Source organism: Pituophis catenifer, unplaced genomic scaffold (genome assembly GCF_029215685.1).
Source record: "Pituophis catenifer annectens isolate HBS135680 unplaced genomic scaffold, rPitCat1.0.hap2 SCAF_4, whole genome shotgun sequence".
Taxonomy (NCBI): Eukaryota; Metazoa; Chordata; class Lepidosauria; order Squamata; family Colubridae; genus Pituophis; species Pituophis catenifer.
The window spans coordinates 6,918,792-6,944,458 of NW_027256884.1; the positions used below are offsets into that span (position 1 = coordinate 6,918,792).

The 25,667-nt window shown below is 41.8% G+C and overlaps 2 protein-coding genes across 3 annotated transcripts in view; both read right to left on the reverse strand.

Annotated features, from left to right (window-relative positions):
- The window catches only part of DIAPH3 (diaphanous related formin 3), a 115,370-nt gene extending 111,178 nt beyond the window's left edge, over window positions 1-4,192 (reverse strand). For both annotated transcript variants that reach the window (XM_070943960.1, XM_070943961.1), the window contains exon 1: window positions 4,111-4,192. The gene's annotated coding sequence lies outside the window, so the exon portion shown is untranslated. The remainder of the gene's footprint in view (window positions 1-4,110) is intronic.
- LOC139316430 (protein diaphanous homolog 3-like) lies at window positions 1,098-23,865 on the reverse strand. The gene is made up of 6 exons (XM_070943148.1): window positions 23,746-23,865; window positions 14,806-14,838; window positions 9,252-9,428; window positions 5,474-5,578; window positions 4,111-4,241; window positions 1,098-1,221 (listed from the first exon to the last, which is right to left on the reverse strand). Exons 1-6 carry the CDS (start codon window positions 23,863-23,865, stop codon window positions 1,098-1,100), a joined length of 690 nt encoding a protein of 229 aa, XP_070799249.1.
- Between the last annotated feature and the right edge of the window lie 1,802 nt (window positions 23,866-25,667).

The window sequence follows — 25,667 nt, forward strand, 5'->3', positions numbered from 1 at the left end:
ACAGGATTTCTTTCTGGAGACCCCCCCGCTTTCATTCCTGATCAGGAAAGAAAATACTTTCCTTTCCTTAATTGGCTTCTCTTCTATCATAGCTTGCAAAACACTGGAAGGGTCAAAGTTGATTCTAGCATGCTCTCCTAGTCCGGCGGCATGGAGAGGTTAATTGTTCTGACCCAGGCTTCCCCAGCAGCACGAAGCCGAGTCCTTGTCCCGACAAAAAACCCTTTTATTTGATTTATAGTGAATTCCTCTCCAGCAAAGTCTTTCCTCTCCCACAGTCTTTCAAGGTAGTTCACAATTACTGACCTTTATCAGGCTTGGAGAGTGGCCAGGCCGATATCTTTCAGACGCTGCAATACTTGGCAAGGATGAAGTAATGAACGAATTGTCTCCTGCAAATTCCACTCCCCTTTCGCTCCTCTTTTATTCCCCTTGGGAGGGGCCCTTCATCGTCCACCTGTGGCCTTACTCCTAAATCGATCTTTGATCTTTAGCTGTTCCCTTTGTCTGGCATCTCTGAGCATGTGCACATTTGGAACAGGCTCCAGCTGTTTGTCTGCCTCACTGATGTCTGACTCCGAAGGCAGCTGATAACTGGCATACAGCCCTGGCCCCATCTCTGCCTCCGACGCAGAGCCCTCATCAGAGCCTTCCCCAGACTCCAGGACTGGCCCATGTTACTCCCCAACCTCCTCACTGTCCGAATCTGCTGCCAGATCTTCTGGTGGGCCACAACACTACTAATCAGAGTTTACTCTTTGTAAATCTTTTCCCCAACTCCTACAATTTACTCTTCACTGCCTCTTCCCAGCCTTTCCTCTCGCCTCCTCTGCAAAGAGAGGGACAGAGTTCCCCCCCACCCGAGGTTTCATGCCCTCCAACCATGATCTCTCTTCCTTTCAAAACAAAAGCATGTATTTCAAAAAAAAAACAATCCCAAAGCCTGCATAACACACTACATCACACTTCTTAGTAAGGAAAGGGGAAAAGTCTATGGAGCACCTCAGTCATCCAGGTCATGGTTGTCCCAAAGCTGCTTTTCCGGAAGGGAGGCAACTGGACTTTCTTGCTTTTTTTCTTTGAAGAGGTTTCGCTTCTCACCCGAGAAGCTTCTTCCGCTTCTGATGGGTCCTTCTCAGAGCTGAAGAAGCTTCTCGGATGAGAAGCGAAACCTCTTCAAAGAAAAAAACAAGAAAGTCCAATTGCCTCCCGAAAAAGCACCTTCGGGATAAGGGAAACGTGGATTAGGTTAACAAGCTGTAGCTGCACCCATGCCACATGCAGCATTCCCTGCCGAGGATTAAAAGTGACACAACGCCAATCAGTATAGGCACATTGCACCCAGTTTTACACAAAGCAAACTCACACTGTTGTGTACAGATTAGAGACCACCTTTCCATCCAACAGGCCGTTACCAACATCCATTCGTTTGGATGTACATGCCATGCGTTGCATAGTTTTACTTACCCTTAAAGGGATTGTTAGCATGACATGCGTGTCTGACTTTCTCAAAAATTGTCAAGTCCTCACAATTTGTCAGGAAAAAGGCTTACATATTCTAGAACGGGGATACGGGAAACTGCTTTATACAGGGTCAGAAATTGGCTCAACTTATTCGATAATACAGTAAATCTACCTGAGAGCTTCAGAGTGGAAAAGGCCACTTTAAGATTCAATTACTGAATCCATGGAAAGCTGTGTGAGCAAAGTGGAATCTATATGGTTAGTTCTTGATGGACATTAGTATTATTTTCAATTATTTCTCCTCAAGTACCTTGGCGACATCTGCTGCAATTCTGGGATTGAGGGTTATTTCTTGATTTTTATTGCTTTTGTAAACTATAAACTAAGAACAGCATTTCAGGTAATCCTCAATTTACGACAACTGAGCCCAAAATTTACGTGGCTAAATTTGTTAAGCGAGTTTGCCCCCATTTTTCTCGCCACGTATGTTAAGTGAAGCACTGCAGTTTTTAAATTAGTAACTCGGTTGTTAAGTGAATCTGGTTTCCTCATTGGCTTTGCTTGTCAGACGGTCGTAAAAGGGGATCATGTGATCCGGGGACACGGCAACCATTCATAAATGTGAATCAGTTGCCAAGCATCGTGGTCACATGACCATGGGAGATGCTACAACGGTCATAAAAGTGAAAAACGGTCATAAGTCACTTTTTCCAGTATCGTTGTAACCAGTGGTGGGTTGCTACCGGTTCTCCCCAGTTCTTGCGAACCGGTAGTAGTAATTTTCAGTAGTTCGGAGAACCGGTAAATACCACCTCTGCCTGGCCCCATCCCCAATCTATTCGCTGCCTCCCAAGTCCCAGCTGATCGGCTAGAAGGAAAAAATCAAAGAACAAGGACAAAGAAGAGAGAAAAAAAAAAACAAGACACTGTAGCTTTAAATTGAGAAGCCAAGAAACCTCCCAACTGATCAGCTAGAACCCATCCGCTCCTTGTAAACCGCTCGGTGGTGGTAGATTGGCAACTGAGGCCAAGCTGCCTGAAAGCGGTTTCTGAGGCTCTCGGTGGTGGCAGAGGGGAAAAAACTGTTTAAACTCTTGCTGCGGCGCTTCAAAGGGCCGCCCTACAGCTGATCAGTGGTAAAAGGCAGTGTGGTGGTAGACCAGTGCGCTCCAAAAACAAATGGGTAGACTCTGCAAGCAGTTAAAAGCCTGGTAGACCAGTACCTCTGCTAAATCCTAAAGAATTGTTTGTCACATGACCGTCAAACCACGCCCACAAAATAAGCCACGCCCACAGAACCGGTAGTAGAAAAAATTTAGAACCTACCTCTGGTTGTAACTTCGAACGATCACTAAATGAAAGGTTGTAAGCCCAGCATTGCCTGAACTTATACTGTATATTTTGATTAGGATGCTTTAGAATATTTTAAATTAACCAAAAAAAAAAAAAATCACATTTCTTCGCAGCAGATATTGAGATAGAAAATGCTACCTTTGCTCTAACTTTTGTACCGGGTAGACCCGCTACTTCTCGGGTCATAGCTATACCAAAATCCCCGACCTCTTCTTATTATTAAGAACCTATTTTTGGTCTTCCCACTAAAATGTTCTTCATTTAAAAAACAATAATAATAATCTGTAGGCTACGGGTAAATCAGTCGTGTCCGTGTTCATATACCCCTGCAAGCAAATTATCCAGATACTACCATTAAAAAAAATATTCCTATATCCACTGACTTAATCAAGTTCTAATTTTAGTGCCAGAGATCCCTGACAAGATCATAATGATATGGAGATTAATTCAAGAAGAAATGAATGTTTAACCAGATGAAGCACATCAATAGCACCGTAATAAACTCCTGATGAGACCTTTTCTAGCTTACCAAAAAAAAAAAAAAAAAAAAATCTACGGTAGTTTCCAGAATGCAGGGAAATGTATTAAGCTACCAAGCCCATATTTCTCTATGTGGCTTGGCCAACGGCTCTGTATTTCAATCAAATTCAATTCTATAAAGGTAGTCCTCGACTTAACGGTTCGTTTAGCGACCGTTCGAAGTTACGACGGCGCTGAAAAAGAGGCTTATGACCGTTTTTCACACTTACGACGGTCGCAGCCATCCCCGTGGTTCACGTGATCAAAATTCAAGACGTTCGGCAACTGACTCACATTTATGACGTTGCACTGTCCGTCACGTGAGCCCTTTTGGCGACCTTCTGACAAGCAAAGTCAACGGGGGGAACCAAATTCACTTAACAACCGTGTTGTTAATGTAACAACCGCAGTGATTCCCTTAACAACAGTGGCAAGAAAGGTCCCAAAACGGGGCAAAGCTCACTTCACAACAGTGTTAAACGGTGGTCATAAATCGAGGACTATCTGTATATGCGGTTTCACTTCTAAAAAATGATTTGTGCCGCTTGTAAATTCAAATTCAAACGGTCAGAAATGTAATCCAGGATCCCTGTGAGAGCCATATTAAAACAAGCGATGATTGTCGATAATGAATTATTTTCACAAATATAACAACTTATATAATTTAACTTCCATAAAACGCTGAATGGAAGGCGGCTGCAATGTATAAACACAACGTTCATGAAAAACCAGCTTTTATTTTTATTAGAAAGTTTTGCTGAAGTGTTGCGTTACCTGACAGGGTTACTAGTTAGTGATACCCGAAGAGATTCTAGGCAGCTGACAAGTTTTTCATCCACTGTTCCAGACTTTAATTCATATATGAATTCCTGAGGCAAAATCTGCTTTCTATTCTTGAGGCTTCCCTGAAAGAACATAATCAGCCATGTTATGAAACAAATATAAATAAATATTCACATGAATTTAAAAAAACACATACTGTGGGTTCCAGTCAATCTGGAACCTTCTTCGTTCCAAAATCAATCTGGAACCTTCTTCGTTCCAAAATGCAGAGATCTATGTTGAATATGAAACATGCTGAATATGAAGGGTTTTTTTTTTTATGAAATATGAAATTTATTTCAACTTCTCCCCTCAGGACATCGTTATTGGGCACTGCATGAAAAAACAACTAGTTTTTGTCGTCTTGTGCCATCACTCTGCTGAACACCTAATTACCACAGCACTGTCTTATGTCTATGGATATTTACCTATGTCGTATGGCTGTATTATTATTATTATTACTATTATTATCGTGTTTCCCCGACACTAAGATCTCTCCATATAATAAGCTCAATTGGGCTTTTCAGCACATGCGATAAAATAACCCCCCCCCAAAAAATAAGCCCCCCACCAACTATTTATATGCATGCGCAGCTGGTCCCACCATTTCCTCTGGTTGTTTGCCACACAAACAACACGAGGTGAGGAGGTGAGGCTGGAGCGGGGAAAGGGGGGAAACATGCACTTCCCTCCCTGTTCTTCACGCTGGCCGCCACTGCCCTCACATGTCCTGCCGCCCCTGCGAGCTTCATCATACCAGCACAGCTGGCGTCCTGCCGCTTGCGCCTGCGCTGGTATGTCGAACCTCGTGGCGGTGCTGCCGTTCGTGCGTGCAACCGACACGCCTTGCAGAGTCTTGCTCCATGAGGCGGCAGCGACGCAACGAGTCTCATAAAGACTCATTTCTGGCAGGTGGGGCGGGAGAGAAGCGAGATGCATGGAGCGAGACATGGTTCCCTTTGCCGTCTCTTCTCCTGCCCCTCGCCAGTCATGGCAGGGCACCTGCCCCTTGCTTAGCCACCAAATTACACTTAGGGGTGCAATTTTGGGATGGCAGGTGGGGTGGGCAAGAAGCGGGATGCGCCTCTTTTCAAGCTCCATTGCGTTCCTCGCCATTGTGTCCAGGGAAACACGTTGTAAAAAAAAAAAACACCTTTCCCGTTCTTCTTTTGAATTCCATCCTTCCCAACATCAGGGTCTTCAACAAAGAACTTATCAGCTGAGTTAAATCTTGTTTCTATTTCTTTTTTCTTCTAAATTTTATCAGTCTCTTTCACTAGCGTATGTTGTGGTCTCCCCATCGCGCATTGCTTACCTGTCTCGAAGCAGCACTAGTATACTGCAGCACCATTTCCTTTTTGATACTGAAGTCTTTTTCTCTTAGCGGAGCTTTTCGATCCTCGTTTAAATTCATATCTTCCTAAAACAATGAAAAAGGAAAACACATTTGTGAGATTGCAAATGTATTCCAAAATGTTTTAGGGAGCAGGGAGAAATGGGAGGAGGTCTGCTTTCAAAGTTAGAGGCCGTAACAATAATCTTTATTATCACTCAAAGGTCAATTGCATTTCAAGAATAGAATAGAATAGAATAGAATAGAATAGAATAGAATAGAATAGAATAGAATAGAATAGAATAGAATAGAATAGAATAGAATAGAATAGAATTCTTTATTGGCCAAGTGTTATTAGACACACAAGGAATTTGTCTCTGGTGCATATGTTCTCGGTGTACATAAAAGAAAAGATACATTCGTCAAGAATCATAAGGTACAACACTTAATGATAGTCATAGGGAACAAATAAGCAATCAAATCATATTAGGAAACAGTCAATATAAATCCTAAGGATACCAGCAACAAGGTTACAGTCAGGCAGTCGTAAGTGGGAGGAGATGGGTGATAGGAACAATGAGAAGATTAATAGTAGTGCAGACTTAGTAAATAGTTTGACGGTGTTGAGGGAATTATTTAGCGTTTGGAAAAAAAACTGTCCTTGTGTCTAGTTTTTCTGGTGTGCAGTGCTCTATAGCGTCGTTTTGAGGGTAGGAGTTGAAACAGTTTTTTTTAAGAAAAGAGTTAAAAAGTTTTTTTTTAAGAGTGAGGCATGCAAAGAAAACAAAAGACAAACACAGGGCAAGAACAAGCAAACAAAAAAAGGAAGCTTTTCTGCCTTGCCTTTATTTAGTTCAAGTAACTTTGTGTCGCCTTGCCTGTTATATTGGCACCAATAAACAGATTTTCCATGATAAGAGAGAGAGGGGGGAGGGTTCAATTCCGCCAATCGAAATAAAAACCACTGGCCATTTTCTCCTCATCTTCTCAATCCATAGGGTAGAAAACAACTTTCTAACTACTCTGCTTAGGAGGTTAACATCCTGCCTTTCCATTCTCACTGTAGAAAATAAGCTCTCTTTTTTTTTCTCTCCAAGTCAGCAAATAATGGCAGAAACCAATACGCCAACGAAGTTCTTGATATTTCCTATCTTCTAAACAAAAAAAAAGAAAAGAAAAGAAAAGAAATAGTATTTTCATCAAGTGAAGTATTAGTACCGCTTTATAAACCTTTATAAAGCATCTAGTTTTGGTCACCACATTATAAAAAAGATGTTTGGGAAAAAGTGCACAGAAGAGCAACTGAGATGACCGAAGGCCTGGAGACTAAAACGTATGAAGAACGGTTGCAGGATTTGGGTTTGAAAAGGACCAGGGATGACATGACAGCACTGTTACAATATCTAAGGAGCTTCCACAAAGAAGGGGGGGGGGTGTCAACCTCTTCTCCAAAGCACCTGAAGGTAGGACAAGAAACAATGGATGGTAACTAACCAAGGAGAGAAGCAACCTGGAATTGAGGAGAAACTTCCTAACAGTGAGGACAATTAATCAGTGGAACAATTTGCCTTCAGAAGTTGTGGGTGCTCCATCACTGGAAGTTTTTAAGAAGAGTCTGGACAGTCACTTGTCTGAAATGGTACAGGGTCTCCAGCTTAAGCAGGGGGTTGGACTAGAAGACCTCCCAGGTCCCTTCCAGCTCTATTCTGAATCCTCCTCTTTTACTGATGGATTAAAATGTATGCTGCAAAGATGGCCCTGGCATCAATGAACCTGCATACTGAATTGTTGCTCTCATTTTGAGGGAAATTCACAGGAAAGGGAACTGAACCCTTTAGAAATTCCTTCATTTGGTAACGTTGGTCTTTTTATCCAATTGGTTGAGAAGTCAGCATCACTAACTGTGAAGATTCAACAGCCTCTCTGCCAATTAGGTTAGTAGTTTATTCTTATTCCGGGGATTAACCATTCACTTCTGAATTTTCCAGTGTCTAATTCTTTGAAGGAAAAAAAAAACAGGCTGTTTTCTTTATTTCTTGAGCGATGGATCAGCAATTAAAGATGCTGAGCTTGTCAGCTGGTAGAAATCTGACCGTCCAGGTTCGAGACACGAGCTTCGCACAATGGGTGAGCTCCCATTCCTTGCTCCAGCTCCTGCTCAGCTAGCAGTTCAAAAGCATGCAAATTGCGAGGCATCACTTTGGTGGGAAGATAATGGCATTCTGTGAGCCTTTGCCGTATAACCATGCTGGCCATACAACCACAGAAATGTCTTCGGACAACGTTGGCTCCATCAGCCAAGAAATGGAGATGAGCACCATGCCCTAGAGTCGGACATGACTGGACAGGGAAACCTTTACCTTTATTTTTAAAAGCAAGCACTTTTGAAACCTTTGCTTGATTGCTTCCTGAATCAAGCAAAGTGTCAGCACTCCAAACTACATTTGTTCCAGTGCTGACATAAGGAGGAGAAGAAGAGGGGGCAGCTGGCAAGAGGACGCTTGACTTTTCACCTACTTATTTTCCCTGAAGATAATATCCCCTAGGAGATGGGATGGGAGGGGGGACATTCCTGGGAGCTGAAGTAGTAGATATGGGGAGAGTGATTTGGAAGATGGCCAATGAGACACAGAGAATTGGGGAACAGAAAGGGAAGGTTTGGGGTCAGGAAGTCAGTGTTGGCTACGATATGATCGGGGACAGTTTGTCGTGCTTAATAAATGAAAGATTTCATCAAAGACTATTTGTTTGGAAAATGCAATTTATTTTGAGACGATACTGAAACCTGACACAAAGGTTCATACAACGTAGGATATAGTTTGATTTTTGACTCACTAAGGTTGAGTATACTCAGCTAGTGTGGTTGACAAATTATCTGGACGTTTACATGGATTATAACCAGTCATTTTATTAACTGTGATTATAAAACGTACCGGTATGTCTAACCGTGGTGTTGTGGCCTAGAGGTGGAGCTCTCGCTTCACAATCAGGAGGCTGTGAGTTCGATTCTAGGTAGAGGCAGATGTTTCTCCCTCTGGGCACAATGAAATTATATCTGCTGAACAAAACTCCGCATTGGCGACAGGAAGGGCATCCGGCCAGTAAACACTCAGCTCCAATCAGTTGGCCAGACCCCACCCCGCAAGGGATTATGGGGTCATTAAAAGAAGATGCTAAAAAGTATGTCTAACCAGATTCAGTTGAAAAGGGGATGTCTGTAAATTATCTACTACTGCATATACTTACAGAGGTACGGATAGCCTTTGAGCAGAAGTGGAAAGAGAAAGATACCCCAACTGAAGAGGAAATACTACTAAAAATTTTCAGCTGCGCAGAAATGGATAGACTCACCTTGGAACTCAAGGAAACACTGTACTATAAAATCTGGGGAAAATTCTATGAATGGTTAGATAAAAGGAGGATAGCTGAGACAAATGTGTAGTGTTAGACTAGAATTATATACGTTATTATAGATAAATATGTATGTGAATTGTATAGACAGGTATAGATAGGTATAATTGTATAGGAATAAGGTATAAATGACTATTATTATACTATGTTTAAATAACGTATAAGGTGTAAGGAATATATTATTATATTATCTAGTATATTATCTATTAACTTAAAGTGTTGGAAGATGCTTGGGATCAGTGATGTCATATCTATGTCCAATGTTTTTAACTTTTTCACGGGAATTATTTTTTTCGCAGGGCAGTTAGGAATTACACATCTAGTTCAGAAGCAGGTCTGCAACACTTACCATCATTTTTTCAAACAGTGCCAGGATCTCTCGATCTGACAAATGCGTAGGCCTGAAGTCATCCATCTCTGCAGGGGTGGTGCATTCACTCGATGAGCAATGTGATTGTTTCAGATGCGGGAGAGCTGGTCTGTCCTTTTTGCTGCCTGGAATCCGTATGCTGGAAAATTTATCAAACTGAACAAAAACCAAGAATAAGCATGTCTCAGCAGGTACACAGATAGACCAAAAAAAAAAAAAAGACACCTCATTTCTCCAAAAAAAGATTTGGTAAAGAAACACAATTGATTACCCAGAAGTTTTAAAAGCAAGCCAAAAACCTTGATTATACAGTAAGCCAGACAGCATTTATTCCCACCACCATCCCGACTAGAAACCAATCATCTACAAATTAGAGTTGTGGAAAGTATAAATGAGAATGGGAAGGGTAGTAATACAGAGAGAGAAAATGAGTTACTGAGACCTCCAAGAAGAAATGGGTCAGTTGCAGGACACTTAAGATTCCTAGTAAGGCTTGAATAAACTTTCCACACTGGAAAACCACATCCATGGTTACTCTTTTTTCTCTTTGGTTAAAGAGCCCCCCACACACACACACATACAAAAGAACCCAACACGTTTTATGTCTCTTCCATTATGTGGTGTCAACTGGGACTTTGCCAACATACACTTCTTGTACACCTTCGCAACACTCCTTGCCACACTTCTCATTTACCGTATTTTTCGGACTATAAGACACACCCAAATTTAGAAGAGGAAAATAACAACAACAAAAAAGTTTTTGGCCTCCCTTTTTTCGGGTCTTTTTTCAGTCCGTTTTTGAGGCTTTTTTCGGCCCGTTTTTGAGGCCCTTTTTTTGGCCCTTTTCTAGGTGTTATTTTTGGTCTGTTTTTTTCCGGGGGGAAAAGAGCATAAAAAAAGCCTCGAATACGGGCCGGAAAAGCCCCCAAAACAGGCCAGAAAATGCCTCAAAAGTGGGCTGAAAAAAGCCCTTGAAAACGGGCTGAAAAAAGGCCAGAAAAAGGTCCAAAAAATGGGGCGTCCGAAGGCCAAAAAACGGCTGGCGGGTGGGTGGGGCTTCTGCAATATTCGGTCTATAAGAAGCACAGACATTTTCACCCCTTTTTGAGAGACAAAAAAGTGTGTCTTAAAGTTCGAAAAATACAGTATTTCAGACTCCTTTATATTTTGTATCTAATGTTGACAATTTCAGCATAGTTAGATAGATATGATACATGATTGATAGGGGAGAGAGAGAGGGAGGGAGGGAGATGTGGTATGGATCTAAGATACCAATTCTAACTAAAGAAAACCCTTGATATAACATTGTTTGCCGTTTTTCTCATTTACTTCAGACTCCTTTATATTTTGTATCTCATGGATGGATGGATGATGGATAGACGGTCGGACATAGAGATACATATGTACATATACAGTGAAGGATGCAGTCTTTAAAAGAATGGGGAAAATATTTTAAAACATTTGGCATAAACTTTATCCCCTGGTGGTATGGATCTAAGTCAATTCTATCAATTGATTCTATCAATCAATTCTAATTAAAGAAAAACCTTGCTATTTCTGCAAATTAGGTGTTAATAAAGACAGTTGCAAGAAAACTTGTTTTCTACATCCTAAAAAAAAAAAAAGAAAAGCTCCTAGATATTTTTTTTCCTTCCTAAAATTATAATAGTTTTGCAATCTTATATTAAAACGTAACTCTTGAGCATCAAACATTTCTTTCCTTTATCATGGAGTAACGCTAGTTTGCAAGCTGCATTTCCTCTGGAATCAGACGTGGCCATTTAGGCACACCGAGTCCAACTCTCGTCTCGAGGCATGAATCCAATTTAATATGGTACTTGCGATGAGAATGACGCATCCTGCAAAACAGGAGCTCATCTTTTCATAATCAGGTCTAACTACCGAACGTGTAACTGTTAAGTTACATTTTGCGTTCAGGATCTGCTTTGCTATAACTTAACGTAATTAGTTTTTCTTCTGCTTCCTAAGATCTACCATCTTAGAGATCGAGATGCCTTCTGTATCACAACTTTTCAGGTACTTGAAAAATTGGTCAGCGCGCCCAAAAGTCATCTTTTGTCAAAAATTAAACTGTTTTCTCGTTCCTTCTTCATAGTTTCGTGATCATCTTCCTTGAACTTAATCCAAACACGAATACACTGCAGTGTCGAGTTCCAGTTTTAACTGAAGTGGCACTTGACAAATTTCTAAGGTTTTGAAATTATGCTTCTGTGGATGCAGCCTACAATTGCTTTTGCTATCTGGGAAATCAAGTCACGCACTGCTGACCTTTGTGCAAACTGTGATTAATTGCAGATCCACAGGAAGTCTCTTCATGTGTCACTGTCACCAAGCCAGGGAACCTCTTTCCTGGACCTACACTTTTGATTACTTTCAACCAACTCTTTTAATCTATCAAGGTGGCATTTTGTCATCTGCAAATTTACCAGGAGCCGTGATGGCGCAGTGATTAGGATGCAGTATTGCAGGCTAACTCTGCTGACTGGCAGCAGTTCGATTCTCAACAGTTCAAGGATGACTCAGCCTTCCATCCCTCCGAGGTCGGTAAAATGAGGGCCCATCTTGTTGGGGGCAATAGGCTGACACTGTAAACCGCTTAGAGAGGGCTGTAAAGCACTGGGAAGCGGCATATAAGTCTAAGTGCTATTGCTACTAAGCATTTCCTTATCTGTCAACTTCGCAAGGCCCTCCAGACAGGAAGCTTATCCAGAAGTACTAGCTATAAAGGAGAATATTTGTAGTTCAGGGTTGAAATGAGGGGTCCTGGGTGGTCTCTGAGCTTGATTGTTTGTGTTCTGCCCCAGCTCCGGATTCCCAAGGATTGTGACACACACCAACAGTCCTTTTTTTTTTTTTTTCTTGATTTGATTTATATGCCGCCCTTCTCCGGAGACTCAGGGAGGCTTACAATACGTTAAGCAATAGCCTTCATACTTTTGTATATTTATACAAAGTCAGCTTATTGCCCCCACAATCCGGGTCCTCATTTTACCTACTTTAGAAAGGATGGAAGGCTGAGTCAACCTTGAGCCTGGTGAGATTTGAACTTGCAGTAATTGCAGGCAGCTGATGTTAATAACAGTGCTTTAGTCTGCTGTGCCACCAGGGCAACGTACCAAGAATAAACAAAGTCCGGCAAAGGTTGGTAACCAGCCCAGAAAACAAGATATGATAAGACACTCACTCTCCAACATGCTCAGTAATAATTACACGTTGTTTCCAGCAAGAAATTACTAACTGCATGGACTTAAATAGGCTAAGGGAGTGGCCAATTATCCTCAAACCTTACTCTCGAGGAGACCTCCTCCTCCTGAGTAGCCACTCATGCCTTTTGGCAGCCCTGCGTGCTCGAGCATTGAGGAGAGGCTCCTCCCCTTCGCTCTCTCCACTTGAAGGAGCCTCTGGAGGTTCTGAAGGCCCTGGCTGAGTCTCTGCCTCTGGCACCACATTTTCAGCCTCCTCGCTGTCCGATGCGAGCGCCGTCTGCGCAGGCTGCTGGTGCGACCCCACACCAGCCTCTTCCTCGTCGGGATCAGCCATTATCCGCGCAGGCCACTGGCGGGCCACAACAGTTTCTTTGTAGTTGTTTCATTACCCAAACTAGGTAACTTCATCATCAGACTAGCACTAATGATTAATGGTTTGGATAATGAAACGTCTTCAAGAAAACAACCAAGCTCAGAGACCACCCAGGACCCCTTAGAAGTACTATCTGCAACTCTATTGTGAGGTTATACCAGGGGTCAGCAACCTGCGGCTCTGGAGCCGCATGTGGTTCTTTCACCCCTTTGCTGCAGCTCCCTGTAACTCAAAATATGTGTCACAACCGCCAATGTGCGACATCCACCGACGCGATTTATTGAGCTTTTCAACCTCCAGTAGGCCAACCATGGATAAATCTAACAAAAGAAAAGTTTTAGAAGAAAACAGAATGTTTAATTCAACTTCATATGTTAGTTTTGTAGCTGCTCAAGAAATAGTCAGGCACGGGAAGGGTTTTGTGGCTCCCGGTGTTTTCTTTTCTGTGGGAAACGGGTCCAAATGGCTCTTTGAGTGTTTAAGGTTGCAGACCCCTGGGTTATACTAACAGAACCTTGCAGGTATGAAAGTACATTGCTTGGCCCAACCCCTTAGTTCAAGAAATCAGAGATTGTCCCTTCTGAGATGTTTAAGATACCCCTCCCATTGCTTTTCTGGACTTTGCTACTATCTGACTAGTCTGACAGATGCCTAGTCTGCAGCTCTTCCTCCTGTCCATTCCCACATACTGGACCACTACAATATCATCAACCAAGTCATAAAAATGTTGAAGAATATCAGCCCATGGCCAACATCTCTGGCATCTTGGTTGATAACTGCTGTTGGCATGAGAAATCAGCTGTTGAGCAACAAGACACTTGGCAAAGTTGCTGTTGACTCATACATTTCTATCTCCTAATCAGAATGTGACATATTTTTCAAATGCTATTAAGTCCAAATTCTAACACTAATCTTGATAGATGTCCAATTAAAAACGAATAACTCTGACCAAACGTGTCCCTTGCACACTGCAAAAGAGATGCTCCCAGTGATGTTAAAAGCACCCTTTTAGTGGGAAGGGAACTGACCTGCACTGGGAAGCGATGAGAAAATGAGTAGGGTTGCATTAGGTCAGGGGTGGGCAACTGTGGCCCCTTTATGACCTATGGACTTCAACTCCCAGAATTCCTGAGCCAGCATGCTGGCTCAGGAATTCTGGGAATTGAAGTCCATAAAAGGGCCATAATTGCCCAGCCCTGCATTACGGCATAAGGAAGTAGAAGCTAAGTTTAGATCATAATTCTATTTCTAGGCCCAAGGTGTCAGCTTTAGAAGCCATATTAGCCCTGGAAGCTTCCACGCTGCCACCGTCTCATGTGTAAGGAAAGTAGGAGGGGGGATTTAGTAGAGGGAATGTATTTAGACAAAATAGCATTCTTCCTTTCGGTCAAGGTCAGGACAATCCTGCATCTGGAGAAGGAGTAGCTGGAGTGATGTCTCAAGATGGGAAAGATGATGATTGGAGCATGTGATAGACTGATAAGTTACGGGATGGTTTTGGAAGTTTTGATTTACCGAGGGAAAACCCGGAATTCTTAAGATTCGGGCTTTCCCAGATGTGCCAGTATACCTACTCTAATAAATGGAACTTTGAGAAAATGCTTGCTTCGGAGTTTTTAATTGGAGTTGGGGTTTTCTGGAACGCTGACACAAGGAACTTTGCATGGGTACGATATAAAAGCAAGCCATCATTTATCGCAGTAAAGAGAGGGTAAGGTGGCGATTGTGTTTCCACAACACACAAAATCAGGACAATCACACAACATGTTAATATGTTGGATGAACAGTTGGAATTGCTAGAAGGAGCTATAGGGTTTGGCTTTATATCTCAACAGACAGCTCTAGCCAAAGAAGCAAAACACATAACAGAATATTTCCCCAAACATATTCTCCTTAAATTTACGACATAACAAGGAAAACAAAAATCGCTTACCACATCATCTGTCAAAATCTTGAGGTGCAAGGGCTGTAAATGAAACAAACCATCTGTTAAGGCGATTAAAAGTATAAACTGAAACGAAGAAATGTTTTCACACAAAAGCGATAGCTGCTACTACGTATTTCAAATTTAGGTGGAATGTAAATAAATACGACTATATCTATGTGAAGCCAATACTTGTATAATTCTCATTCATTGGCATCCTTCAGTCTAAAAGACTATGGTATCGTGCTCTGGAAAGAGGTCCTAAAACAGCATCTGTGCGACTAAAAAGGCCAATTTGAGAGTGGCCATCCCTTCCACACTGAGGGCAGATACATTCTGTCCCCTGCCCAGTCCCCGGATTTCGCTGGTTCCGGGACTGCCTCTTTGCCTCAGCCTGCCGAACAAGTGTCTCTTCGAATTGGAGAAGGCCACGCTGCGTCTTTAGCCTCCAAGCTGAACAATCGGAGGTCAAGGTTTCCCAGTTGTTAATGTCCATTCTCAAGGCCTTTAGGTCCCTCTTGCAGATATCCTTATATCGCAGCTGTGGCCTCTCTCTAAGGCGCTTTCCCTGCACTAATTCTCCATACAGGAGATCTTTCGGAATCCGACCATCAGCCATTCTCACGACATGCCCAAGCCAGGGTAGATGTCGCTGTTTCAATAGTGTATACATGCTAGAAATTCCAGCACGTTCCAAGACTGCACTATTTGGAACTTTGTCCTGCCAGGTGATGCCAACAATTCGTCGGAGACAACGCATATGAAAGGTGTTCAACTTTCTCTCCTGCCTTGTATAATACTTGTATAATACCAAAAATAAAAAATAAAAAAATTTGAAAGTCAGTAGTCAGTTCATACTCAATTAAACTGGAATGTGCTTTGATTTAAAGGATGGTTTAGCACCATATGTTAAGTAAGCTGCTGGGATGCTTCGAGCCGTAACAGTAGAGTTATATACATTGCATGAATCAAACATCTTGTTTCCTAGCTGACATATGAGACAAATGAAAATCTACAACTTCCAACTGACCTTCTCTTTTCGTATAACAACTTTTGGTTTTTTTGCACCTTATTAATAGCTCCATGATGGCGAACCTATTTATTTATTTATTTATTTATTGGTTAGATTTATATGCCGCCCTTCTCCGGAGACTCAGGGCGACTTACAATGCGTTAAGCAATAGCCTTCATACTTTTGTATATACCTGCTTCGTAGGGCTTTCAGCCCCCCCTAAGCGGTGTTCTTTTTTATACAAAGTCAGCTTATTGCCCCCACAGTCCGGGTCCTCATTTTACCTACCTCGAAAGGATGGAAGGCTGAGTCAACCTTGAGCCTGGTGAGATTTGAACTTGCAGTAATTGCAGACAGCTGGTGCTACTTAACAGCACTTTAGTCTGCTGCGCCACCAAGCCCTCTCTGCGGGCACGCGAGCCGTCACCCAACTCAGCTCCACCGCGCATGCGTGCGCCTCCTGCCGGCCAGCTGATTTTTGGGATACGTGGGGCGCATGCAGGCGTGTGGATGCACAGGGGTGGGCACACGCATGCACGAGGGCAGGGGGAGCACGGGAGTGGGGCACATACCCCCTTGGCCTACTTTTGGACCCAGGAGGCTGCAGGGAGGTCTACTAGACTCAAAACAGGGGGCAGGGTGGGTCATGTCCGCATGTGGGGGGGGGGGGGCAGGGGGAGCGTGCATGCAGGGCATGGAGGGTCATGTGTGCATGCGCAGGGGGCACATTGCATTATGGGTGCCGGCCTGCATGTATGCTGTCACACACACATGTGCACGCTTTCAGCGCACAAAGAAAAAAAGGTTAGCCATCCCTGTAATAGCTCAACAAATGTATGTTTGTCCTTTAGCTTAAGCTTATCAGATGTGACAGCTTCTCCTGAAGATGTGACTTGCTCCATTTAGACAAAGCGATATAAAGATCTGAGGACAATATTACCCTTCCAGAAAGGTCCCCGTGAGGAGAGAGAAGCTAAACGGAAGTGCCCAAACTCTTGTTGGAAGAAATATCCATCTGCTTCATTTCCAAGCTGGGAAAAAGACACTGGAAACATGGGAGGCTGATTGGAAAGATGGTTTAATGATGAAGCAGAACCACACGGGATTTGAGAGTGAGGGGTTTTTAATACCTTCTTTTGGGCTTTGCACTTGAGCTTCCTGTTCCTGTGCAAGAACATGTCTCCTATTGGCTGTTGTCAGACTCCCATGGGGCCATGTAGGGGTCATGGCTGGCTCTATAGGCAAAGTACAAATCCTAGATCTTTGTCTGAGCTATGTTTGGTTGACGTTTGGAGGGTGATGCTAGAATTCCTATCAGGGTGGATTTGATTTAAATCAAGTTGATTTAAATCACGATTTAAATCCTGATTTAAATCACTAGTAAAAAGGCTTGATTTAAATCAACTCGATTTAAATCATAATTTTTAAAGAGCAACTGTCATCTCTGCTACTCCTTTGACCCGCTGTTGACTCACCGATAGTCCCAGTGTTGCAGAATATACAGCCTCATGCTACATAACTAAGCTCCATTTCATGCTGAATAAACTAAACTATTTATGTATCTTAAATAGAAAACTATCTTACGATGGATTTTTACCCCAAAAGTTTTTTATTAAAATAAATTCGATAAAAATCAAAAAAATCCAATTTAAATCAAAAAAATCCGATTTAAATCAAAAAAAATCTGATTTTTTTTTATTTATTTTTTTAAAAAATCATTGATTTTTATCCACCCTGATTCCTATTATGGCTTAATGGCTTTGCCCTGTGTTGACTCTTGAGCAGGGGTCTGCAACCTTAAACACTCAAAAGAGCCATTTGAACCCATTTCCCACAGAAAAGAAAACACCGGGAGCCACAAAACCCTTCCCGTGCCTGACTATTTCTTGAGCGGTCACAAAACTAGCATATGTAGTTGAATTAAACTTTGTTTTCTTCTGAAACTTTTATTTTCTTGGATTTGTCCATGGGGTTGGCCTACCAGGGGTTGAAAAGCTCAATAAATCACATGCTGGCAGGTGTCACACATTGGAAGTTGTGACACATATTTTGAGTGACAGGGAGCCGCAGAAGAGGGGTGAAAGAGCCACATGCGGCTCCAGAGCTGCAGGTTGCTGACCCCTGCTTTTGAGTGAGGGCTAATCTGCCTTTGTTCAGACTTTGCTGCAGGGAGTAATGGATTACCAAATCTGCATTTCTAAAAGCTGCCCCAGCTAGTATCTGCTTGCGGCCAGGGGCTCTGAATCCCTGTCTCCCTTCAGATTTTTTTATTTCTCTTTTAGGGGAAATATTTTATCCTGCCTTTTAAAAATATTCCTCAAAATCTTTCACTCTTCTAGGAGGGGGTATGTGGCTTCCCCCACCCTCTTTTACTTCTTTCAGGTTTTTCAAATTCACATCACTAGCACAGATTATGAAAATCATAAATACTACTTTGCCACATTAAACCTGTCTGTTGCAAGGAGGTAAGCCTCTACTGATTGTATTAAAAATAAATATAAAACACAGCCTTTTACATTGGGTTTTGGGTTTTTTTTACGTTTCTACTTGATGGGGCTGCTTTTCAGTGAAAGCTCAGACGAACTGACAATTAAAAAGAAAAACCCGGAACGACAAAAAAAAAATATGTAACAATGTAATAAACATCGGAACAAATACAAACTGCGGCACAAAGAAATAGAGTTTGTGATCTTAAGCAAGTAAAAGGCAAAGCTTTCACCTGGAACCAAAAGAAAAAGTAACAAAAAACAGCAACTTATATAACTCCTTGGGAGAGATAAATGGGGTCTCTGAATTCTTCACCATCTGCTTCAAGGGCAGAATTCAAAATGTAACACTCCTTGTACACAGGGAAGTTTGGATAAAAGTTGTAACAAAGAAGCTAAGCATTTTGCACTAATCTTTTTTTTTTACAATACCGCAATAGCAATAGCACGTAGACTTGTATACCGCTTCACAGGGCTTTACAAACTTCTCTTAAGGGGTTTACAGAGTCAGCATAATCCCCCCACCCCCAACAATCTGGGTCCTGGGACCTGGGCAGAGGAGGTATTCACTTACTTCCCCTAAAGGTAAAGATTCCCTTCGCACATATGTGCTAGTTGTTCCCAACTCTTTCAGATCTCTTTCTCCGAGTAAGTCGCAAGGATAGCTAAGCCACAGAGCCCTAGTTATAACTTTTATATTTCAATACATAAATGGTAAATGTAAAGGTTCCCCTCGCACAATTGTGCTAGTCGTTCCCGACTCTAGGGGGCTCTGCTCATCTCTGTTTCAAAGCCGAAGAGCCAGCGTTGTCCGAAGACGTCTCTGTGGTCATGTGGCCGGCATGATTCAACAGCAAAGGCGCATGGAACGCTGTTACCTTCCCACCAAAGGTGGTCCCTATTTTTCTACTTGCATTTTTTACATGCTTTCGAACTGCTAGGTTGGCAGAAGCTGGGACAAGTAACGGGAGCTCACCCCATTACGCGGCACTAGGGATTCAAACCCCTGAACTTCCGACCTTTCAATCGGTAAGCTCAGTGTCTTAGCCACTGAGCCACCGGGTCCCTTTCCCTACCGGTTCGCAAATGTGAGCGCACACACATGCGCCTGGCCTCAAAAACGTGCCTAAATAGGATGGCATAGAGCCGAGGCAGGTGGGCCCACCCACGATTTCCGCTACTGGTTCGGGCGAACCAGTCCAAACCAGCTGAATACCACCTCTGGACCTGGGAAGGATGGAAGGATGAGTCAACCTTGAACCGGTGAAAATAAAGTTGCCTTTTTTATTGATAATAGAAAGGGAGACATTGGAACAATGTAATCTACCATGGATTAGATTTATATTCTGACTTTCTGTTCCTGCAATACACAATGCACTTTAAAATGATCAGTGCAAGGGATTATGAACTTCAAAAACATCTCTTTAGACAAAGAGAAAAAAAAATTAAAAATTGCAGACTACAGGAACCTGGAACGCTACTTGGGTGACCCTGAGGACACAGACAAAACCTCCAAGTGCTTCAAAGACCCTCTAAAAGGATGCTATCTGCAAGGAATATGAATCCTTCCACTCCTCACCACCCTGTCAGAGCTGAAGAAGCTTCTTGGATGAGAAGCGAAATATCTTCAAAAGAAAAAAAACAAGAAAGTCCAGTTGCCTCTTAAAAAAGCATCTTTGGGACAACCATGGATGACTGAGAATCTCTACAGATCTCTTTAGACAAGCAGTCTGTACAGTAATTAGTCACACTATATATTCAGAGGGTGAAATGCAATTCTGTCCTGAAAATTGTTAACTCCAACCAAGACCAGCAAGTAAAAGTATTAGCAGCCATTTATTGGTTCTTTCGTTTTGAGAAAGATTTTTTAATCCCTTAGAAGCATAGCTTTTGTTTCAGCACTCAATTGAAATGCAATCCTGAAAGCAAAAGTACAGCCCTTAATAGAGCTTGTAAGCCACTTCTAAAATTCCCATGAGTCTTAGAAAAAAAAAAATCAAGAAACCAAAATGATTTTGAGGTCTGTTTAGAATTATCATCCTATCATCAAAAGGGTGGGGGAAGAAATGCTTACTGTATTTTAATCAAACCTTTTAAACAAGATAGACGAATTTAGTAAACTTGATATCCTTAAATGTATAAAAAGGATCTATTCCACTGGATGAAGTATAAATAATTTTTCGCTTTATACATAGCTATTACCATCTGAGAAATAAACTCGATGCCAAAATCTTATGCATGTTACTCAGAAACATCAAATGTACTACCATGTTTCCCCGAAAATAAGACCCTGTCTTATATTTTTTTGAACCCTGAAATAAGTGCTTGGCCTTATTTTTGAGGTCTTATTATTTTGGGGCATGGAGAGTTTATTATCCGGGGAGGTCTTATTTTGGGGAAAACAACGGTAATGTTTATTTTCAGATAAGCATGTACAGACTTCAATAAAGACGTCATTGTCAAATGTTATGCAAGTGACATATGACTTGGTATATGCAAGGATTTTATGAACTTTTTCATAGAAGCATTAAAATATTTACTGTATATGCATGACTACTTGAAAATCCATGAAACAGCTGCGTAACGTAGGACATGGCTTACTCCAGGTATAGTTAGACAGTAGACACAATTTTAGAAGGTTTGCCAGGTTTTTGATCACAGGATCCATCGAGAAAATATTGTGTTTCACAATTTTGCTAAGATTTGTCTGTACAATAAGTAAAGTCTATAAAAGTATTGTGTCCAAAATACTTGCTTTATCAAATATATTGGCCTTCTTTGGCCTCTGCATGACTCTAAGCATTTTTTTGGAGATTCTGACAATTTTAAAAAAGGAATTACAAATGAGACCAGTGTCTAGTCTAAGGCTGAAGTCCAAGAATATTTCTGTGGCCTATATTACACCTCAAAGAAAATAGAAAAGCAAAGTACAGTGGTACCTGAGTAGTCAAACTGCTTTGAAACTCATAAAATTTGGTACTCAATGCATTTTGAGGCAAAAATGTTCTCCCAGTATTCATCATTTGTTTGGTATTCAACACACAAGCTAGAACTTGTATTGGCTGCCTTGTGACTCACTACATTATTCTTTATGGAAGAAATTTGCTTGTTACTCATCATTTTTTGTACTCATCACATCTCTTGGAACCAATTAACAATGAGTAACAAAGTACAAGTCTATATGCAAATCTCCTGAAATTTTAGGAAGAAAATTGGAGACACAACCAATCAATTTTCCTTTCACAACCAGTCAGGCCTTTCCCAAGAGGTCAAAGATCCCCTTCTCAAACCCTACTACGGCCCCAAATGGTTTATCATGCCTGCCCAAGCATCAGTTAACTCCCTTTCCGATAAAAGATAATTGTGCAACATGTCACCACCACCATGGGCAACCCCTTTGTAATGCCTGAGTGGTTACCCCAAGGTCTCACCAAAGAAGTCACTCGTCCCTTTATGATCCTAATATACCAGGTGTAACTCTAAATGTTTGGTCAATCCTGTTCAAAAGCAGGTCCATTTCTTCTCCTTAAAAGGCCACTTTGCAAACACTACTACGAGAACCCCATTCAGTGTGGAAGTGACCCAGCCCCCTTCTTTATGCCCTAATACAACCCCATTCATTTTCTCGTACCTTCCCAGTGCAGGTCAATTCCCTTCCCATTAAAAGGATATTTTAAAATCACTAGGAGCATCTCTTTTGCAATGTGCAAGTGACCCTCCCAAGCCCCCTTCCTTATTCCCTAATGCAGAAGTCTCTAAACATAGCAATTCTGAGAGCTGAAGTCCACAAGTCTTAAAGTTGCCAAGTTTGGAGACCCCTGCCCTAATGCAACCCCAATCACTCCCAAGGCCCCTTTATTATCCACCCTTCCCCTTAAAAGGACCCAGTTTGTGGGGGCAATAAGCTGACTTTGTATAAATATACAAAAGTATGAAGGCTATTGCTTAACGCATTGTAAGCCGCCCTGAGTCTCCGGAGAAGGGCGGCATATAAATCAAATTAAAAAAAAAAAAAGGCCATTTCAACTCCCAGAATTGTCAGGTTTAGAGACCCCTGCATTAGGGTATAAGGAAGGGGGCTTGGGAGGGTCACCTGGACATTGCAAAAAGGCTGCCACACTCTTTTAGTGGGAAGGGAATTGACTCCTAATTAGACTTAGAAAAATTTTATTGTCCCTTTGAATGTACCTCAATCAGCATACATTAAAAATTTGGTTGCATACAGCTCCCAAAAGGTCTCCATCTCTAATATACACTGCATAAACATATATACATACATACATGCAAAATTTATCCTTCCTCATCCTATTTATCCTCACTCATCCTCTCTATTACCTATCTCCTCCCGCTTATGACTATAACCTTGTTGCTTGTATCTCTATGATTTATATTGCTTTATTTAGTATCCTAGTACGATTTGATTGCTTATTTGGTAACCTATGACTCTCACTAAGTGTTGTACCTTATGATTCTTGACGAATGTATCTTGTCTTTTTATGTACCCTGAAAGCATCATATGCACCGGAGACAAATTCCTTGTGTGTCCAATCACACTTGGCCAATAAAGAGTTCAGTTCCAGTTCAGTTCCAGTTCTGTACAGTTCCAGTTCCTATTCTATTCTATTCTATTCTATTCTATTCTATTCTATTCTATTCTATTCTATTCTATTCTATTCTATTCTATTCTATTCTATTCTATTCTATTATTTCATTCCATTCCATTCCACTACTCTATTGTTTAATTCCTATTCTATTCTATTTCTCCATTCTATTATATTCTACTCTACTCTATTGTTTAATTCCTATTCTATTCTATTCTATTTCTCTATTCTATTATATTCTACTCTACTCTATTGTTTAATTCCTATTCTATTCTATTCTATTTCTCTATTCTATTAATTCCTATTCTATTCTATTGTTTAATTCCTATTCTATTCTATTTCTCTATTCTATTCTATTCTACTCTTCTCTATTGTTTAATTCCTATTCTATTCTATTCTATTTCTCTATTCTATTCTATTCTACTCTACTCTATTGTTTAATTCCTATTCTATTCTATTTCTCTATTCTATTCTATTCTATTCTATTCTACTCTACTCTATTATTTAATTTCTATTCCATTCCATTCCATTCCACTCTGTTGTTTAATTCCTATTCTATTCTATTCTAAAATTATGCACCTAGCCACATTATATATTACATGACACAGAGAAACCACAATTCCCCTTCCCACTAAAAGACTGCTTTGCAAGCACTACCAGATAGAAGCCCCTCTGCACTATGCATGGGACCCCTCCCCACCCACCCCCAGCCCCCTTCCTTACAAGCCCCAGTGCGACCCTTCCTCTCTCTCCCCCCCTCCCCACTCAATTTCCTCCTCCTATTCTCCCCTCCCCATTTCATCCTGCCCCCCCCCCGCCTGGCGCCCCCCCCCACCTCCCCAATACTTACGAACTTGGCTTTCTTGCTGCTGCTGCCGCCGCCGCCGTTGCTGCTGCTTCCCTCCGAGCCGAGCGCCTCCGCGGCCTGCCTGCGGGGCGGCTGGTTCTTCCCGCGGGGAGCCCTCTCCATGGCGGCGGCGGCGGCGGAGGCGGCGGCAGCCGAGACCCTCCACGGCAACCTCTCCCCGCTCGAATTCTCCCGCCGCTCTGGCCACGCCCCCTGCTAACGCGGACGTGGCCAATCGCGGGGCCACGCGGCCGGAAGGCGGCCTTCGGATTGGGCCAGGCGGGTGACCAATCGCCGCTCGCCTTAACCGTCGTTTTGGAAGGGTGTGGAAAGGAGGGGGCGAGGAGGAGGAGGAGGCGCGGCTGACGTCACTCGGCCCGCTGAGGAGTCTCCTCCTCGCAGGTGTCGCTCAGGAGTCGCTTACTCCTCGGAGTAAGGCGGAGGAACTCCTTTTGGGGGGCGGAGACGGGGGGAGGGAGGGGGCAGGGCGATCCCGTTGAGTGCTTCTAGCTGCGGGGTGGGGGTCGTCGTGAGCTAAAGGACGAGCGAAGGGGAGACAGGTGGCGAAATGCACAAACAGGATGCCAACTGTCATTTGTGTGTGTGTGTATGCATGTGTATATATGTATATGTGTTTATATATACAGGTATATTGATATATGTGTGTGTGTATGGTATATGTGTATATATTTGTGTGTGCGTGTGTATATATGTATATGTGTGTGTGTGTATATATATATATATATATATATATATATATATATATATATATATACACATATATATATATATATATACACACAGGTACATTTATATATGTGTATATATGTGTGTGGTGTGTGTATGGTATATGTGTATATATATGTATGTGCGTGTGTATATATGTATATGTGTATATATACAGGTATATTGATATATGTGTGTGTATGGTATATGTGTATTTGTGTGTGCGTGCGTGTGTATGTATATGTGTGTATATATATATATATATACAGGTACATTTATATATGTGTATATATGTGTGGTGTGTGTATGGTATATGTGTATATATATGTATGTGCGTGCGTGTATATGTATATTTGTGTATCTATATATACAGGTACATTTATATATGTGTATGTATGTGTTTGGTGTGTGTATGGTATATGTGTATATGTATGTGCGTGTGTGTGTATATATGTATATGTGTATATATACAGGTATATTGATATGTGTGTGTGTGTATGGTATATGTGTATATATTTGTATGTGCGTGCGTATGTATATATATACAGGTATATTGATATGTGTGTGTGTGTATGGTATATGTGTATATATTTGTATGTGCGTGCGTGTGTATATATATACAGGTATATATATATGTGTGTGGTGTGTGTATGTATATATATGTGTATAGATACACATGTATACATGTGTGTATATACACATGTATGTGTGTATATGTGTATATAGAGGTGTGTGTGTATCGGGTGGATTCTACTTACCTCCACTACCGGTTTGCAACGGGAGCGCACATGTGCAGATCATTCATGATGATGTCCGGGCGAGTGGGCAGAGCTTCCCGCCACCATTACTACCGGTTCACAAGAACCGGACTGAACCGGGAGCAACCCACCACTGATGGGTATATATGTGTCTGTGTATGACTAGACTAGACTAGACTAGACTACAATAGAATAGAATAGAATAGAACAGAACAGAACAGAACAGAACAGAACAGAACAGAACAAGAGGAAAGGAGCGGAGAATAGAATAGAATAATAGAATAGAATAGAATAGAATAGAATAGAATAGAATAGAATAGAATAGAATAGAATAGAATAGAATAGAAGAGTTGGAAGAGACCTTGGAGGTCTTCTAGTCCATCCCCCTGCTTAGGCAGGAAACCCTACACCACTTCACACAAATGGTTATCCAACTTCTTC